The sequence below is a fragment of the Gallinula chloropus genome (genome assembly GCF_964237585.1).
Source record: "Gallinula chloropus genome assembly, chromosome: 11".
Taxonomy (NCBI): domain Eukaryota; kingdom Metazoa; phylum Chordata; class Aves; order Gruiformes; family Rallidae; genus Gallinula; species Gallinula chloropus.
This window is the reverse complement of record NC_140096.1, coordinates 18,555,580-18,573,649: the sequence shown is the minus strand read 5'-3', so window position 1 is coordinate 18,573,649 and position 18,070 is coordinate 18,555,580. Positions and strand designations below refer to the sequence as shown.

The window sequence follows — 18,070 nt, the reverse complement described above, 5'->3', positions numbered from 1 at the left end:
TTTTGGTGCTGAGGCTCTTCCACCAGCGAGAGCACCCACCACCAAATCAACCCCAACCAGCACACACGCTGCCAGGCATGGGGATCTCCGTGAGCAGTATCGCAGCTCCAGAGAGGAAATCTCACACATCTCATAAATCCTGCTGCAGGGAGCGCTGCATCACAGGGGGCTGTTTTGAAGCCTCTCCCAGCTGGTCTGTTCAGCCAGGATTGCAGGACCTGCCAGAGATGACACCCAGGTGCCTCTCCCAAAAGGATGCCACCCCAGACGCCTGCCTGCTGCTGCCCTGCCCCTTTCCACAAGCAGCGTCCAGAAACCACTGTGCAGACTACCCCAGAAGACAAATGCCTAGGCCTAGGTTACACCAAAAAGTCTTTTCTTCTTTAATTACTTCCCTTTCTCTCCCCGTTTGCTGCTGGATTTGAAGGAAGTGTATAAAGGGTGACAAAAACGAGTCCAGAAACCTCTGATGCTCCTCCCCAGGTTGGGGCAAGAGCTGCGGCCGCTGCTGGGGTCAGCCGGGAGGAGGGAGAGGAGGGCAGGGGAGGGAGAAGGGGAAGAAATGAACAGCTGCGGAGCAATTAAGCCTGCCTCTCTGCCTTACTGTCCAAAGCAGGAGGCAATCTAATTCAGCCTGGTGCCTCTCTTCCTTCAGCCGTCTGGTGCCTGCCTGGGATTCAGGAAAGGGGCTGTCTGACTGCCCACTTTGTCTGCCGAGCCAAAGGGGCCCTTCCCAGCCACAATTTCCAAAGGAAAGAGATCTTGGCTGCCGGTGTCTCTTCTGAGAAAAACATGCGCTGAATGTAGTGACAGCAGCTTTATAACCCTCTCCTGCCCTTCCTCAGCAAACAACCCGAGTGGAGTTGGAGCAAGAAAATGACCCCGCTGGCTCCTCCGCTCCGCACTTGTCTCCCAGCACAATGAATCAATTAGCGTCCGATCATTATTGTGGTAACGGTATCTTTCACAAGCAAGATTTTATATAGAGATAGAATAGGATGTTTTCTGCTCATTTCCTTCCTGTCATTCCAATCACGAACTACTGTTAAAAATACAATGCATTTAAAGGCTGCAATATTTGCCAGCGCGTGTTCCAGTTTCCCAGCTGAAGGGCTGGCCCTTTGTTTTCTGCCCAGTATCGGCATGGAGGAACAGCGATAAAGGGGAGCCCCTCCAGTGCCACCAGGTTAGGAGCCTGTGCAGGGTGTACACAGAAGGTCACCTCGTTTTCATGCTCCTAATATCACGGATTACTTTAATTCCGTGTTCTGGCCAACTGTTTGGGTTTATAATCTGTGGTGCAGGGCTGCTCCCAGCACGTTGGAGGTGGTACTGGCTCTGGTGTTTCTTCAAAAACTGGCAAAACTGTTTTATTTGGAAAATGTTAGTGCAGCAGTAAAAGCCTTTTAGTACCCAGGCAGAAGGAGAAAATAGGCTCTGTTAGGGGAACAGAGCACAATTCAACTTCACTTCTAGTTAACTTTGACAGTAATCTAGGCAGCAGGCAGGTCCCTCCCTCCAGCTTAATCAAGGCAGAAACAGGCAAAACCGTGCATTTTAAATGCAGGTAAGACAGCGCTTCATCTTGTGAAAAGCCTCTCTACTGTTATCGTAAGCAGAACAAACAAGAAAGCACAGAGAGCACAAGGTTTCAGCTCACCATCCTGACAACTAAAAGCCTTTAAAGCAAGAAATCTAAGGAAACTTCTGTAAGCTAAAATTTTATGTATCGTGTCAACCTAGAACGGAGCAGCACACCCAAGCCAGGAGGCCCTTTCTAATCTTATTCCACATAGGGTCCCTGATGGAGGTCACAGTTATTTTTAAAATTAAAAATTTTAGAAGTGTAGATATATGCCACCTAGGTAGGAAAAAGCTCAGACTCTGAACTGGGCACTGAATGGATTTGTCCATTTTCCCCCTCACTGCCAACAATTTTTCATAATCAAGAAGGTTTTACTAAATGGTCAGTGTTTTCGTTTGGTTTTGTTGTTGTTTTCTTTTTAAAAGTAAAATACAACATAAATAAATGTGGAGGATTTTAGATGAAGTCCTAAACTATAGGAGAACATCAACTTTTTCAGTTAAAGATTTACTCGCATCAGGACCATCACACAATCTACGGTGATGTTATCAGCCTTTCTCTGTTCTTGCTGACCTTAAGCACTCTTAAACCATTAAATACATATTTTCTGATAATAGAACGCCATTCACATTTCAGTAACAATAATTCACTCTAATGAGATAAGAACTTACACATCAGATTATCTCTGAGAAATATTAGTACACTTTGGGGCACTGCAGAATCACAAATAATGACACCAAGAGGCCAACACTATTCCTGGAGAACTCCTAACTCCTGGCTACATCAGTAGGAATTCGAGATGTGTAAGGATTGCAAAATCAGATGTTAATCTGCAGGGAACGACACAGGTATGGGCAGTCTGCATTTCTGCCTTAAGCAAACAAGAACCAACAAGACTATTGATGAGAGAAAACAGCACCGGCTTCTAACTGCACGTATAAACAGGCATGAAAAACAAGAGTATTCCTTAAGCGAGTCATGACACTGCAAAGACTTTTACAAGAAACTTCAGGTTGTCTATAAAATTCCCATTTACATAATTTTTTTAATCCTTTCCTTTCCATTCATAACATGCACACCAACCTCAGTGAAGAGAGCCAGGAGAGACAGAAACCTGATGCTTAAATGAAAAAAACCCCACCCCAAATCATCAATATTTACTCCAGCATCTTCAGTTAACAGGTTCCCCAATTTTTTTTTCCTGCAGTCGAACAGCTACCGCAATCTAAACACAGACCTTCTTATCAAACTAAGGCGAGACCACTCGGCTTTCTCCTGGCACGGGGAGATGCAGCTCGGTAGGTGCCGGAGGCTGCCCTGGGTGTAGGCTGGTCCAGGCTGGGGGAACGGCTGCGCTGCCTTCAGCACTCCCCCGGTGTGGCACAGCACTACTGGTGAGCCAAGGACGAAAATATACAGCGGGAATAGCTTAATTCCAGCTCTAAATGAGCTCAGCAGGGAATCTAAACAGTCAAGTCAATTGCCAGAATCTGCACTTTTCAACCTCGTTCTGCTCCTTTGATCAGACTGAATTTTGAGCTACGGCGATTAATGGACTAATAGAGGAAGTCGCCGGGTATCTCTTGGGAGAAGAGGGGGGAAAAAAAAGCATCTCATCCTCTCTGTGCATCTCCCCTGCTAAACGCCACATTTCCAGGCAGAAAACTAAAATGCCACTGTGGAAACTGTGCTGGCTGAGCTGGCAAGGAGGAGAAAAAGGGGGCTGTACGAAACACACAGATACTGCGGGGACGATCATTCATTCATGGCTTGAACACGCCCTTCGGAGCGATGGTAAAAGAAAACAGACTACCCAAACACAAGTGCCATGTAAACTACCCTTCAATCCAGCACGGTAACAGTTTATACTTAATAATGCTGGGGAACAACGGAAATATTAAACACATTCATTATGTAAAGAGATGCTTCCAAAAGCCCTGAGTATTTAAATGGATTTGTGTAGGGCTGATATCTACTACTGCTATCCCAGCACAGTATGTCCTCATCTTTCTGGAGACAGAAGAAACACATTCTCAGCCTGCGCTCACCGAAGAAAAAGGCGGGGGGGTGGGGGGAAATGTCTTCATTAAGTTTTTCTTCTCCTCGATCTCCTGTTGTCATTGCTATGCCTGAGAGGAGGGGGCAGCTTTTTTTTTTCCCCTCCTGCAAGGGGCAAATTTTGCTCCTGCAACTCACAGATGTAAAAAACAAGCCCCAGAGAACTGCAAATAATCACTGGCCTGATTAAAACATAAGCGTACTCAAAGTTTGGCACCTTTACAAAATGCTGGTGCTAACCTCCAGAAAATAAAAACAGAAAAGCCAAAAATAATTCAAATGTAAACTTGAGCTGTGGTAGGAACAGTGCATCAAAGCTTCCAACTCTTTTTCTGCCATAGCACCAACGTGCCATCACCGATGATTGCTGTGCCCTTTGCTGCATCCTTCCCCTCCACCTTTGGTCTTTCTTGAGCATACAAAGACACACATACATGATTCACTCCACTCAGAAATAATCCCGGAGTCGTACTGGGATGACCTCCCACTGGGTAAATTTAGGTGTGTGCATTTGAATCTTTACAAGATCAAGCTGTTAATGTCATGTCTTAGACCAGGATATCATACTATTTTGTCTACATTACCGGGCTTATCCTCTTATCAGTTCTGCATAGCTTGTCCATACCCTGGGTTCACATCTGCATCTGCCTGACACTGCTCTGACATATCACATTTTCATTACTACAGTGAGAAATAATAAATCATGTTGCCAGTCATACAGAGAATATTATTTATGCGAAAGTAATGTATTTCCTGTCTTCTTCTGTAACATTCCCCTATGCAAAGGGTTAAACTGTGACGCAGGATTCCTTTTTGTTAACAGTAGAGCTTTTAAGAACTACATACAGATAATGATAATATTTGCCTTTATATAGGCTATAAAACTTTAACTTACGGACGTTCATGTAAGAGAGTGATTAGCCTTCAAAGCCCTAAGAAGAGCTGCTACATTTTGACTGTGGATTTCTATCAATTATTAGTGCTGTCTGCTTGAAATCGTCCAAAGTGCTCGAGACAGAAATATTGCATAGCCAACACTGCAGACTGATACGCTTCCTAAATGGACAGAGTTTTTGAAGACAGCTCATAATAGTGTTTGGCTTTCAAACCTTAATGTTAACAGCTTTGATGGGACTGCTTCTAATTTGTATTTAAGACCCATTACCTCTTCCTCTAAGCAATCTTCCTGAAACATCATTTGTTCTAGGGGGATATTTGCCATCCAGCACAGCTCTGTAATGGCCGTTAATTCACACCATTTTGCTTGCTCCTGTATTAATCAGCAAACTGTGAATCATCCCAGTGTTTCCAGACTTGCAGATGTACGAGAGAACCACCGAGGCCAGTTCAGTTTCTCTCCCCATTCAGACATGGAGACAATATCAGTTCCTGTTTACAGCCACGGCTTTGTTTTCCCCCACCCACACACTGAAATTTCTCCAAAATGCCCAAAGAAAAAAAAGAAGGGAAAAAAAAAAAAAAAGAAAGAGAGAGAGAGAGAGACTGAGTTCATTTTACCAGGAAAGTTATTTCTAGGTATTGCATCTGAAACAAAACATGTTTGTACTTTTCTTTCGTGTGCAGCGTTCGCTGCAGCGAGGCAGAAATGACAGAGGAACAGAGCAGAAGGACAAAGTAGGCAGCTCCAGTCACCCCACCCTGCCGAACCGGCGCCAGGCACATGATTTAACAGCATCCCAGGGCCTCTCTTATTTATTTGTTTGCTTTTCATTCTAATTGTTAAATTAGACTTTGGTTCTGTAAGTATTTCTGCCTTGTGGAACGCAGATGTAATTTTAGACTGCTCACTAGACAATGCTAAGGAGAAACCATCCCCAAAAAAATCAAAGGTACAAACCATGGTATCACTGTAAAAAGCATTAAAGTGAATTATTAATGTAGGCATTGAATTTGGGGTAGTAAGAAGGGCAGGGTTTTAGGGAAGTGAGCACATTTTCTGAAAGCCAGGCTGCTTTTAGTTCAAAGTAAGTTCAGACAGCGAACAAACCTCTCTTTCACAAACGTGGGGAAAAATGGAATTAAGACATTCTGTTATTAATGGGAATGCACAGCACAGAAGAAATAAGTTGGGTGTACAACGGGGTCATGGAAACCATTTCCTCATTGCTATTCATCAGCACACTGTGCCACGAACACACCTTTTCAATATAAGAATTATGGGTGTGTGGACTCGCAGTGAGGACAGCAGCGTGTCTTACCCATCACTAACCACTATTCACACTGTCCCTTTGAAGAACTATACACAGAAGGAAGTTTCAGCATTCGCTACAAAGCCAAACAGTGAGAAGGACCCTGAGTCTTTCCCTGGATTCCTTGGACGTTTGTAGCTTCAGTGCAGCGGAGAGAAAATGGACGTTGGAAACCTTTTGCTCAACAGCTTTGAAATTAAAGATACCTGTGTATGGATGGGCTTTTTTTGTGGTACTAAAGCAAAAATGGGTTACAAACAAAAAGAAAGTGCTTTTGGGGCCTGATTTAGCCAGGAAAACTTGTGAATGCTGCTGCCAAGCTGCCTAGGAAGCCCAAGAGAAACTGCCCACCTAGGGGTGGTTTTGGTACAAATGGGTGTCAGGACACTGTCTCACATCAAATGAATCAGACCAAAATGATACCGCTGTTTTCCCTAGACTTTTGAGAGAAGGGGTTCTCCCCTGCCTCACAGAGCAGAAGGAAACAACTGCCTGTTGCTTAAGGGGCTTTTGAGAGTTAACTCAGAACCCTCTGTGCATCAGCACCTCCTTCGCTCCCCCTGCAGCTGTGCGGCCGGGCTCGGAGTGGAGGGGGTAGAGCACTGACATCCAGCCGTGTCCTGGGCACCTGGAAGCTCATTAAAAGCAGCTTGTCAAGCTGAAATTCCACACCTTCCCCTACATTTTGCTGGGATAAGTCACATTTCCACCTACGTGTTCACAGTACCTAAGTATTCCTTCCTTCCCCACCAAAAAGCCGGACAGTACCATGTCACCCCACACACGTATCGCTTCATCCTCCCCCAGGTAACGAAGAGGAAGGATTTTCTCAATGCCACCTAGCACCCTTCACCGGTGTTCACAGCACCACCCCAGCCCCTTTTTCCTTTCCAAGAGGATTTTCATTTGTCCAGCACAAGATTCCCATGGAGCTGTCTGTGTCCAACGTGCTAAATTGCTGTCAGAATGTCTTCCATGTTATTAAACAGGTAATAATGAAGGGGAAGACCCAGTCCAACTGAGGAAAGTGCTGCAGCTTTGATGTAGTGTCCACAGTCATTTCAGATCCAAAAGGAGGGCGATGGTGAGGGTGGGGGAGGATGCTCCCTACACCCAGTTCAGAGGGATTTGGTTTATTTACAAGCTTCTCCTCTGCAGATTGCTTCCCCTAATGATGTGCAAAAGTGCTTTCAGCACAACAGATAGCTAAACTGGAAGGAATGATGAGTGCATTAGGCAGAGCTGCAAGAAACATCAATGCCTGTAAACATCTTAAAAACACAAGCCAAAGAACTGGGAAGGTTAGGACACGGCTAGGAGGGCTCCACTTCAGCAGGGAAATGCTTTGAAATACCTGTAATCTAACAGAAGAGGACAAGGCATGCGGTTGAAAAGACACTGCAAAAGAGCGATGGGCTAAGCAGATCAGATGGGAACTAAGTTTTTTATCTTGATTACTGCACTTCTGAAAATGTTGTATTACTGTGGGCACATTGAGGCCAAACACCCCATTCCTTTCCACGATTTTACTCCTTACTTTCCCAAGCCTATCGTACATTATTTATTTGCAGGGGAGGGCAGAAAGGCAGAAGGCAGCTCTCTGAGAATTTCAGTCAAGTTCCTTTCAGGCTCTCCTGGAAGAAGGGAGAGAGAATCTCCAACTTTGGGGAGGGGGGGAAGGGGGGGAAGAAAAATCAACTCCTTTGCAAGTGCCTGGATAAACACAAATTCAGAAATGACCATTCATGAAGATGTTTTTACATTTATGGAGAGGTCAAACTCCAGGCTCAGCCTTATTGCTCTCTGTCATCCAGATTCATCACCAGCTTCCTTTATTCGCCTATTCAAAGGCACTTAATTAGCTGAAGGGCTTGTTGCTTTGCCTTCAAAAGCTCTCCACTCCCTCAAAGGCTTTGCTTAGGTATTGTGCTACCATCACCCTTTGAAATCAAATCTGATTTTCTTCTCCACAGCATTAGCAAGAGGGAAAAAAAAGCAATATTTTAAAGAGAAGAGAAGAGAAGAGAAGAGAAGAGAAGAGAAGAGAAGAGAAGAGAAGAGAAGAGAAGAGAAGAGAAGAGAAGAGAAGAGAAGAGAAGAGAAGAGAAGAGAAGAGAAGAGAAGAGAAGAGAAGAGAAGAGAAGAGAAGAGAAGAGAAGAGAAGAGAGAAGAGAAAAGAGAAGAGAAGAGAAAAGAGAAGAGGAAATACCAGTGAAACTTCATTCAAAGTGGCTTTAGAGATAACTGACACGTAAAGAAAAAGGAGGGGGTTTGAAACTGCAGATGAAATCTGGCCAGTACTTTTGGTCTTCTCAGTGATACTGTAGTTGTTTCTTGTGTTAGGAAGACTCCTTGTGACGTCTTGGAAATCCCAAAAAACACATGATTTTTCCTCTGTACTTACAAGAGGGACTGCATGTACTGAGATGCCATGAGCTGCGTTCTTTGCTTTTCCAAACTCTTAATCAATCTGCATCAGAGTTTATAAACATAAGAGTGCTACTGAATCAGAACAGGCTCACCCAACAGTCACGGTGTGCTGACTTTTCACAGGCAGAAATAACTTCACATTACATAGGACACCCAGGTTTCAGTTTGTGGCATTAACATTTCTGTTTATATTAATAAAAGTTGTATTTTGTGCTCCATTATATTTATATAACCTTTGACATCTGAGCTCTGGGTCAGTTTGCTCTTTATAACAGTGCATTTCTTCAAGTTTTGTTTCTATATTTAGAGAACTCATGCTCAGAAACAGGATTTTTTGTTTAATTCCCCCCTCCCGTATACTCAGTCTAGCTCAGGGGTTTTGGTGTTTCTCTGCAGCCTGTAATTTACTCTGCCAACTCAGATACTGTATTGCTGCTTTTACCACAGTTAAAGAAACACTGTCAAGTCCTTTTCAAAGGTTTTTCGGTCTCCAGCCTGTTCTTCCCTCGCTCATACGCAGTCCACATGTAGTCAAATACAGTAATTTTTACTGCAAATAGTATTATTTTTCTCTCTGTCTCTTCTGCTATCATTTCTCCTCCACCATCAGTTTTGGCAATGGAGCTGAAACAAATACACCCTTCACTGACAATCCAGCATACAGCTATCTGGATGTCAGCAGGAATGCGGGGAGCTCTAAGAATAGCACATTTGGTTCCTACAGCGCAAGTGGAGCTCAGAAATGCACAGTGTGTCCCGCTCAAACAATGGCTATTTATTAGCTACATCCCCCCCCACCTCGACAAAACAACCTTTTTAAGTTGTGTTTTGGTTGTCAGCACTTCACACACAGAGCAGTGGGCAATACTGCCCTCCTCCCCGAGACTCTGCCCGTTTTAACACGGGCAAACTTGGCCTTGGAAAAATAATGGCCACCCCCAAAGGGTTTCTGCAAAGCTCTTCAGCTGCAAAGATCTTCAGCTCATCTTCCTGCCTTCGGGGGAACCCTCCTTCCTGCTCACAGAGACCTGTGTCTGTTCCTATATTGGCAGGAGTAAAAGAAGAGCTCTTCTGGAAGCGGTGATGGTGTATCAGCATTGCTGAAGGCAGAATTGGGCCCAATCTATCTGACATGCCAGAAGAGGAGATCAGCAAGTACAAACTATATTTAGACAGGAAAATCAGGGAGATGCCCAACTATTCAACTTGCCTGGGCAAATGCAGCTTTTCATGTGCCCAGAAACAGCCAGTGAAGCCAAATGGCTACGCTTACACCCAGAAAGCAGCGCGTGATAGTTCTGGAGACTATCTTTGGCTCTCTGGCATTTACTACCATCTTTATATCGTGGATTTATGAGTCCAGACCTTTGAGTATAATTTCACTTGGCAAGCACCAGTCCAGCACGAGTCAAAGGAAAACCCCACACACCCCCACGAGCACGGTTAGCACCACCCGGCTCCGCGCTACCGCGCAACGCGAGCTGTCAGTGCCTCGATCGATATCCATCAATGCTCAACAATAAAGACAGGGTGCTTCAGATGGGAACAGATTAGCCCTTATCAGATTTACCAGTTGTCCGGATGCAGACTGATTACGCTGAGGAGATGCAGCATTACCTACAGAAAGGGAAGAGCTGCGAGGCACCGTGAGGAGTAACCCAGCTTTTGGATGGGAAGTCTTTGCTTTGATACGTGTTAACCCAAGAGCAAACAGCCCACTCTGGGTCCACGTCCCAGCCTCTGCGCCCTTCCCTGTGCTGCTCTGCCCTTCCCCTTGCTGCTCTGCTGGCTACAAGGATCAAATTTCATGGTTTATTGTTCTTCCTCCAACTGGCCACCATCCACATTCTTCTTCTGGACAAAGCTGCACCTCTTGCTCAAAAGAAAAGGGCGCTGTGCCTTCTTTTTATACATTTTAGTCACATTTACAAACACACACACGGAGTAAGGATATGACTTTTAAACATGAACTGACATTCCAGGGAATGCCGTTGGTTTTCTTTGAGCAAATGTCCGTGAATGAGGCTAAAAAAAAAAAGGCAATTTTCCACCAGAAGGTTACTAATTTTTGAAGATACAAAAGACGTCTCCCCTGTCTTCTGAATCTGACATTTTTGCCTTTTAATGAAACAACTGCTCTATGCTTGAGAAGTCCTATTCATCACCTGCCTCAGGAGAGAACTGGCACCGGGATCCTGCAGAGCTCAAATTCAGCTCTGGGTACGCGGCTGGAAAATCAAAACCGCAGTTGCTGGAGCCACTTCGCTATAACAACGATGGCACACAGCAGGTCAGGTCCAAGATTTCAGTATCAATGTCTCAATCTAAATAAGGAATCTACTCCAGACAAGTTACAAATCTACATGCCAGGTTCAATGAAACACAGCAAGTATCCCAGAATTTTAGGGTTTCTGACCCGGAATGTTTTTTTCCATGTCATTTTGCTTTCAATTCAGCAGTCAGGATTCATTTTCTTCTACAGGATCTGCAGTAAAGTTATCAAAACCTAACAAAATGTTCCACTCCTGAACATCCACCATCTTTCTCCAGCAGCTCAACAGACTGTAAAACCAATGTGCTGTCATCTGGTGTGTAATTATTGTAATAAGTCTGACTTGTAAAACGAGGGAGGCACCATACGCTTACCTAACTAGTCTGAAAATGTGAAATGCTCATCACCTGTAATCATTATCCTCACTGTCCTTTATCTTTACTGATAGCCACCCAATTACAGCACACTCTTCTCTTGAATCAGTTAAAACTGCTGCAGGGGCAGAGCCCTGGGAAGGCTGCTGGGAGAGGGGCTCTTTTGGCCAATTAAAGAGTCACTACAGGAATTTTTATTTTTTTCTCCTTTTTTTTGGCTAATCCGTGTCGTAGGGGGTTCAGAGGTGTAAGACAAAGACACAAAGTAGGGAAAACTAGGGCATAGGAAACCTCAGGAATCCAACAGGGATGTGGCAATTCCACACATCCGGTGGGGGAGCCAGGAAAAAAAATAAATGCTCGAGCGTTACGGACACACAACCAAAAGTGATCACGTTACTCCAGTCAGCAGCTCACCAGCCACCACCAGAGATGCAGTTAAACACAGTGAAGATACTCTTTACCCTCTCTGCCTCCAGAGTAAAACATCCGATGGGCAGTAACTCCTGAAGCCGCAGCGGGTTACTCACTTTCCATCCTGCATCCATCCATACCCCGAGATCCCAAGCCAGCAAGACCCTCTACTTTGTGTTTAATTTGGGTCCCACTGGACACAAACAGGGTCCTCACTGGCTTAAAGCAAGGTAACCGGTTCCGTTTCCTACTGTTCTTCCAAAGACAGCTATTTATTTATTCCTCACACCCAGGTTGCTCTCAGACTGAATCCCCAAGCCCTTCCTTGCTCTGAACTCCCTGCTCGGAGTACATCTTTTAGCTGGGATAGCTCTTTGTGTCTCAGGGAGGAGGTGGCTGGAGAGAAATCGGGGCTGTGTCTCCCTCCAGCCAGCTGCATTTTCGCGTTTGCCAGCTGGGCTGGTATCGAAGATCAACAAAGGGTGGGGAATGGCCCTCATCCAAAGCAGGGCATAGCTTCTGGCACATGCTGGCAACAGGTATTTCAAGTCTGCCTCTTTGCTATTTGGGAGCTGTACTGTTTGACCTGCTGTCCATGAAGGAGCCACATTTTAGCTTCACTTCTCACCCCATCTCAACTTTTCTAGCCTCCAAAGCGTAACACTGAGATGAATTGTTTAAAGAGCATTAAGAATAATTAAAAAAAAAAAAATCACATTTCCACTAAAAAGATGATGGGAAACATGCTAGGGAGCATCTCTACGACTTACAACATAAGCTACGAAAGAATACCACCTCTACACATAAAAATAATGGGTTTTCCTTAACAGCACAGAGTTCTCCACTGGGCTGGAAGGGACAATGCCAGGTGGAATTACAGTATGTTTCTATTACATAAAGTTACTTCTGATAACACCAGGATGTTGTTACTACCTGGTCCTTGTGTGCACTGTGTGCACACCCCACAGCTTTAGCAACGTCGTGTTTGGAAGACACAGGAAAGTAAAAGTAAGAAAAGTGACTCAATATTTTCACGTAAGCCCTACATGACAGAAGACACGTTCTCACCTGTCTGCTCTGAGATGGCAGTGTGGCAGGCTGCATGTGTCTCTGCATCCGATGTGGCTGCATCAGCTGTCGAAACTGCTGCTGAAGGAACTGGCTGTTGTTCGCTTGCTGGGACTGCTGTGTGGCTGGAGACTGTTGCTGCTGCTGTTGCTGCTGCAGATAGTGAATGAGAGACTGCTGCCCTTGTCCTGCTGTCAGAGGGGACATCTTTTGAGTAGTTGACTCTGAGGCAAAGTGAGACAGTGGTTTGGTGTTATTGAAAGAAAACTGGTCTTGGCTAACAGGGCTCTCATTCACCAGACCTGGCTGTAAGCTACCGGACGGCTGCTGCATAATTATGTTCATATTTTTGGACTGGTTTGTAGTCATTGATTTAAAAAGTGAGCTCTGCATACTTGTGGGGTTGCTGGTGGGAGTGATGTTAGAGATTAATGTACCTTGAGGACTGAAGGGCTGCTGATGCAGTGCTGGGCTTGACAGCTTTTCTGGTCTGTATGGAGGAGAAGGTCCAGTGTTTGTGGAGGCCATGCTGGCAACCAAGTTGTTCTGTGGACTTTTAATGTTGTTGGCTGGTAAGCTGGCTGCTGTCAGGGTGGGCAGCATGGAGCTCTGGGGGCTGAAGGGTTGCTGGTTCAGAGCCGGACTGGAGAGCTTCTCTGACCCGTAAGGAGGAGAGGGGCCATTGGATGGGGTGTTGCTGGAGGTCATGCTTGAGAGCAGAGTGCTTTGAGGACTCTGGATGTTGTTTCCTGGTAAATTATTAGCAGGCATGCCAGACACCATAACATTTTGAGGACTGAATGGTTGATGGTGTGGGGATGATCCTGCCCTGTAAGGCGGTGAGAGACCAGGAGGAGACATAGTTGGCCAGCTGGGAGCCTGTACTTGTTGCTTAGTAGTAGACACCTGCTTGCTGGCTGCCAGCTGCTTGAGCTGCTGAGCGTGCCAGTTGGAGCCAGGTAGGTTGGGTAAAGGTACTGGCAGCATTGGTGGGGGCTGGTTCTTGCTCTGAGCTGCTGTAGAGATGGGCGATGCAGCAGGTTTGTTTGATGGAGGAACTTGGAAGTTAGCTCCAGCAGAGGATGGTCTCATCTGAGGAGATCCTCCACTTGTTGGATTGCAGCTGGGAGAAAAATCTTTGCTAGCAACATGGTTCTCCAAGTGGGAGTTCTGTGGGGAGGACTTTGGAGTGGTACTTATGCTTGGTTGAGAATGACTCAGCCCAAGCGGCTCTTCAGCTTTGCTGCACAAAATCTTCTCCAGATCCAGGTCATTGGGAGAAGGATCAGGCATTTTTGTCAGCTCTTCCAATAGATCTTGCAGCTCTTGGTCCACAGACTGGAGGCTGTTTCCTTTCTCATCGTAGTGGACAATGTTATTGTTTTGCCCTCCTATCGTCCCCTTCTGGTTTATTTCCGTGTTGGGTGGCACTGAAAAGGGGGAACCGATGCCCCCACCATTCATGTGATTGTTTTCGAGGAGCACTGGGTGACCTGCGACTCCCAGGGAAGACGCGCCGTGGCTGGTGGAGAACGGGGAACTTTGCATCTCTGGACACGCCACGTTGGGATTGGCACCTTGGCCCATGGCAAGGTTTACGTCATCAAGACAAAGTCTTTTACTGTCATTTGGGAAAATGACATCAGGCACGCCACTGGAGGCAGGAGAGCTATCATCTTCCAGTTTTCTTTTAATGGATCCCTGTAACTGGGAAAATAAAAAGGAAGAAGAAAGGATCCGTTAGTGACCTTATTCTAACAGGCTCTGAAGCTCCACAGTGTAGCACTGGCTTGGAGATAAAGAAAATTAAATCACACAATTAAAAAAACCATCGTGTGAGACAAATTCAATCAGGATTTAAGTGGGTGCAACTTCACCAAAATCAAGAGTTACGGTTGCACAAGGGCTAAATCTCACATGTTGGCCCTGAGGCAGATGTTAAAGCTGTAAAATACTGTCTGGCATGTGAACTGTAATACAAGTTTTTTAAATAGTTTCTGGTACCGTTTCAATTAAGACATTTTACTCCCTGAATAACAAACATGCCAACATTTTTATGGTAACATTTTTTAGGTCTAAACAATGGCAGATCCGAATGAAACCCTGGACTGAATTTAGTGACCTTCTGCCAGTGACGTGGATTACATTCAGACCTGAGATAACTAAATTGTTTCACATTCTTTATAGGCAGAACATCCAAAATAACTGGAATACTTTCTAAACAAAACAAAACAAATTCTCAACCATCTATCTAAACAGACTTTTGAGCCCCTAATCACAGATGTTTTAGATTTCAGAAACCAGTAAATAACAGCTAAACATCTTAATTTTTGTTTATTCTTTTAAGTCTAGGGCAGTATGGGCTTCTCTCTTTTGAAGGACTGCAACTCATTCATAAAAAATTGATCTACAAGAAATGATGGAGCTGTAAATCCACACATCACAGGGGGGAAAAAACCTGCCCTGCATGTATAAGGAAAGTGAAACTGAAAACAACGCTTCTGATACCAATGCAGTGTGACACAGCAATCTCTTCCAAGCACCATCGTCTGTGGCTTTCAACCTTAACGAGAACGACCTGTATGTCACAGGATTCATCAGACACGCACATTGCTGCTTCAAGTTAAGGGAAATAAGCATTATGTCCTTGTTGATAAACAGAGGGAGGGAGCGTTCAGGAAAGTATCTAATCAGCAACGGGAACACCATAGAAAGTTGCTGGTCCTCTAGGCTGGCTCCACAGTAAAGCCTCTCCCAGCCCTGCCCTGCAATTGCTGCCAGTCATCTAGTACCATGAAAAAATTCACATCTAATAACAGCTCATATTGCTGGAAAAGCCCCACCACATAACCCCAGTGTAACCAGATCCAATCTAGGGCGGTGGTGGGTATGACTAACTTCTAAATTTCACTCTAATTCTTAAGCACTGCATGGTTTTGCCTAAGAACCACTACACAACGTCCAGAAAGTTTGGTGCTCTCCAAGCACAGCGGCACAGGAGGATCACCATTGGGCGTGTGGAGCCTGCAAGGCGGCACAAGGCGGGTGCACCTTGTCTGGCTCCTCCTGCGATGTGCAAGTGAAGGTCACTGTGCAAATGGTCAATGTCCATCCCTACATTCAGCCTACGTTCAGGCAGTCAAGGAAACGTGCATCATTCTGGTCTGGGACCACAGCAGAGCTGCCTGGTGCCTCACGCAGCGGGACTCGCGAGCACTCTTTCTCATTACTTACTTCTAAATCAGGGGGCAGAGAGAAGGCTGCTGTCTTGTGCCTACAATTTGCTTAGGCTATAGATGCAGCTCAGTTAGTATCAGACGGTGCTGTGCTAACACCCAGCTTACACAGACATCTGGAGGAGAGCGGGAGGACACACGTTCACTGTACCTGATCATCATGGCAAATGGAAAAGCAGGTCTGAGAGCTGCTGTTCAGGTTTGAGGTGGAGTTCACCTACCCTCCATCAACAGACACAGCAGATTTGAATGGCATTGTGGCAAGGAGACCTTCCTAGGTGGACATTAAGAGTTATCCCCTACTAGTGCAATCAGTGCTTTCCCCTGTGACCTCCATTTGTGTTGCTTTGACACAGGTTGCACTCGAAAAACCACTGGCAAGCGAGAACAGACACTGGATGGGGAGGGTTGCTTTCAGTGCACCATTACTGGTTACTTGACAGCCCTCCTCAGTCATCAGTGCTATGCGTGGTTTGAATCGTTGCTTGGCGAGAGACCGCCTTGACATCACAGCCAGAGACAGCTGAAGCATTGGCAATTTGATTATTCCTCTGGGCTGATGAGGCCAAAATTTGCTTAGCTTTAGGAAATGGAACAAGGCCTAAATCTTCTCCCAAGTGTTGGTCTAATGATGGATGAAATTGTTTTCCTTCATTTTCTTTGCTAAAGCTAAGCCAGAGTTGCATGTTTCAACAGATGTTGGCCTGTGTAGGCTGAAACATGTTGGTAGAGCATAACTACACATATTGAAACCCAGGCGCATGCAGAGAATCTTTACAGGGGCTTCACACATCCAAAATAAACACAGCATGTTCCCAAGTTGCACCCTGGGAACCTTCAGACAGGAAGGGGATCTCCCACCCTTGGCCAGCCGACACGCTGGCATGCATGGCCTTGCCAGTGCTGCTTCTGCCATAGGACATTCCTGTGCTCTGAGTTACTGGGGAAAAATTTGGGCTTTCTAAACACTTTGAAAAATAGTTTTTTTAACTGTTGCACTGGGGAGTAAATGTGATGGGAAAATGAAACTCCATTTCCCCGAGACTAGTACTAGATATAAGCAGATAAAATAAGGCCATAGCTTTCAGACAGCATGGTCACTCCAAAACTGGGACAGGATTTTTAAGTAGGATGCTGTTGCTTAGCTCTCAAATTCAGGCAGTGAAATTAGCTGGGTGATACATTCCCTCAAAAGCAAAACTCCTATTTCCCAGCTGACTATCTGCACAAGGACCATAAAAACCCAGAAGACCTGTTTCCCAGTGTGTGTAGGTATAAGTAGCCACTACAACTGAGTAGCTTTGCTTTTGCTTAAGATAGATCTGATACAGCCCCAAACATGAGAGAAAAAGACACCATCCTTACAGCAACTAAACAAATCACAGAGTAATTTTGGCTGTGAGGGAGGCGCAGGTATCATCAGCCCTCTGCTTCAAGTACATTGCAAATGAAAAAACCAGAGGACAGTATTTCACCAGGCAGTTAAGCCATGCAGTATCCAATACAGCCAGAAATCCCTCTGCGAGCTGGCTGGGAGGTTTTACTTCAGCATCCCCCCGACCCGAAACACAGGCAGCCGCTGCTCTCCCGTGGCATGCTCTGTGCCCGTGCCATGTGCCAGGAGCTGGCATTTGTCTCCTCAGCTCCCTGTGACTCCTCTGGGTGAGCTGCTGCTGCGGCAGCCCTGCCCGCTGCCGGGCACGCCAGGCAGTTTCATGTGACAGGCATGCTGGCTGGCTCAGACGTGCTAAGAACTATGGTGGCAGGAGTTCATCACCAAGGCATGACGACTTTTTGGGCCAGGAGCTCCTCACCTAACTCATTCAAGCAGCTGCTTGTTGCAGATCATTCATCCAGTACTCTTGGATGTATCGAGACTGATCTCTTCAAAACCCATCTACCCTTTTCTAGGCTCTTCCCTTACTAAAAACATTTTTACTGCCCATTTCCTTCATCTGGCCCTGGATTCCCCAGGAAGGAGCTGATTTAATCCATCTCTTTCTCCCCCTCTTCAAGAGGGCTTAATGCTATTTGACAAAGTCAACAGAAGTAACGAGCACTAAAATACGTTCTTCCTCTTTCTCTGGTGATCAGTGCATCGGGCAGCTCCGTTTCAAACCAAGTACCTGACAAGTGAACAGAAGTATTTTAAAATCTAAACACACACACACACTCTTAGGCTGACGGGAGGTTGTATGTGGCTAAGTATGGGAAAGCTCCATTCAAATGTGCAAGCAAGGGCAAAGCTGACAAGCAACAAACGGGCTCTTGTGACCTTGTCAAAATTCATTAAAATGCATTAGCACGTACAGGCGACCTTCTGTTTGGGAATACCTGGGAAACAAAGGCAGGCCCTCCGATTTGGGGAATACCCGACAAGGTCTGCACTATCTCAGGTTTGCTCTTGGAAGCCAGAGCGCCCC

The 18,070-nt window shown here is 45.6% G+C and overlaps 1 protein-coding gene across 1 annotated transcript in view; it reads right to left on the bottom strand.

Annotated features, from left to right (window-relative positions):
- Positions 1-15,523, bottom strand: part of MAMLD1 (mastermind like domain containing 1) — a gene marked incomplete at both ends in the record, with an annotated part of 33,768 nt that extends 18,245 nt beyond the window's left edge. The window contains 2 exons of the mRNA XM_084269055.1: positions 12,412-14,118; positions 15,419-15,523. Coding sequence (XP_084125181.1) covers positions 12,412-14,118; positions 15,419-15,523 — 1,812 coding nt within the window. The remainder of the gene's footprint in view (positions 1-12,411; positions 14,119-15,418) is intronic.
- Positions 15,524-18,070: the final 2,547 nt, after the last annotated feature.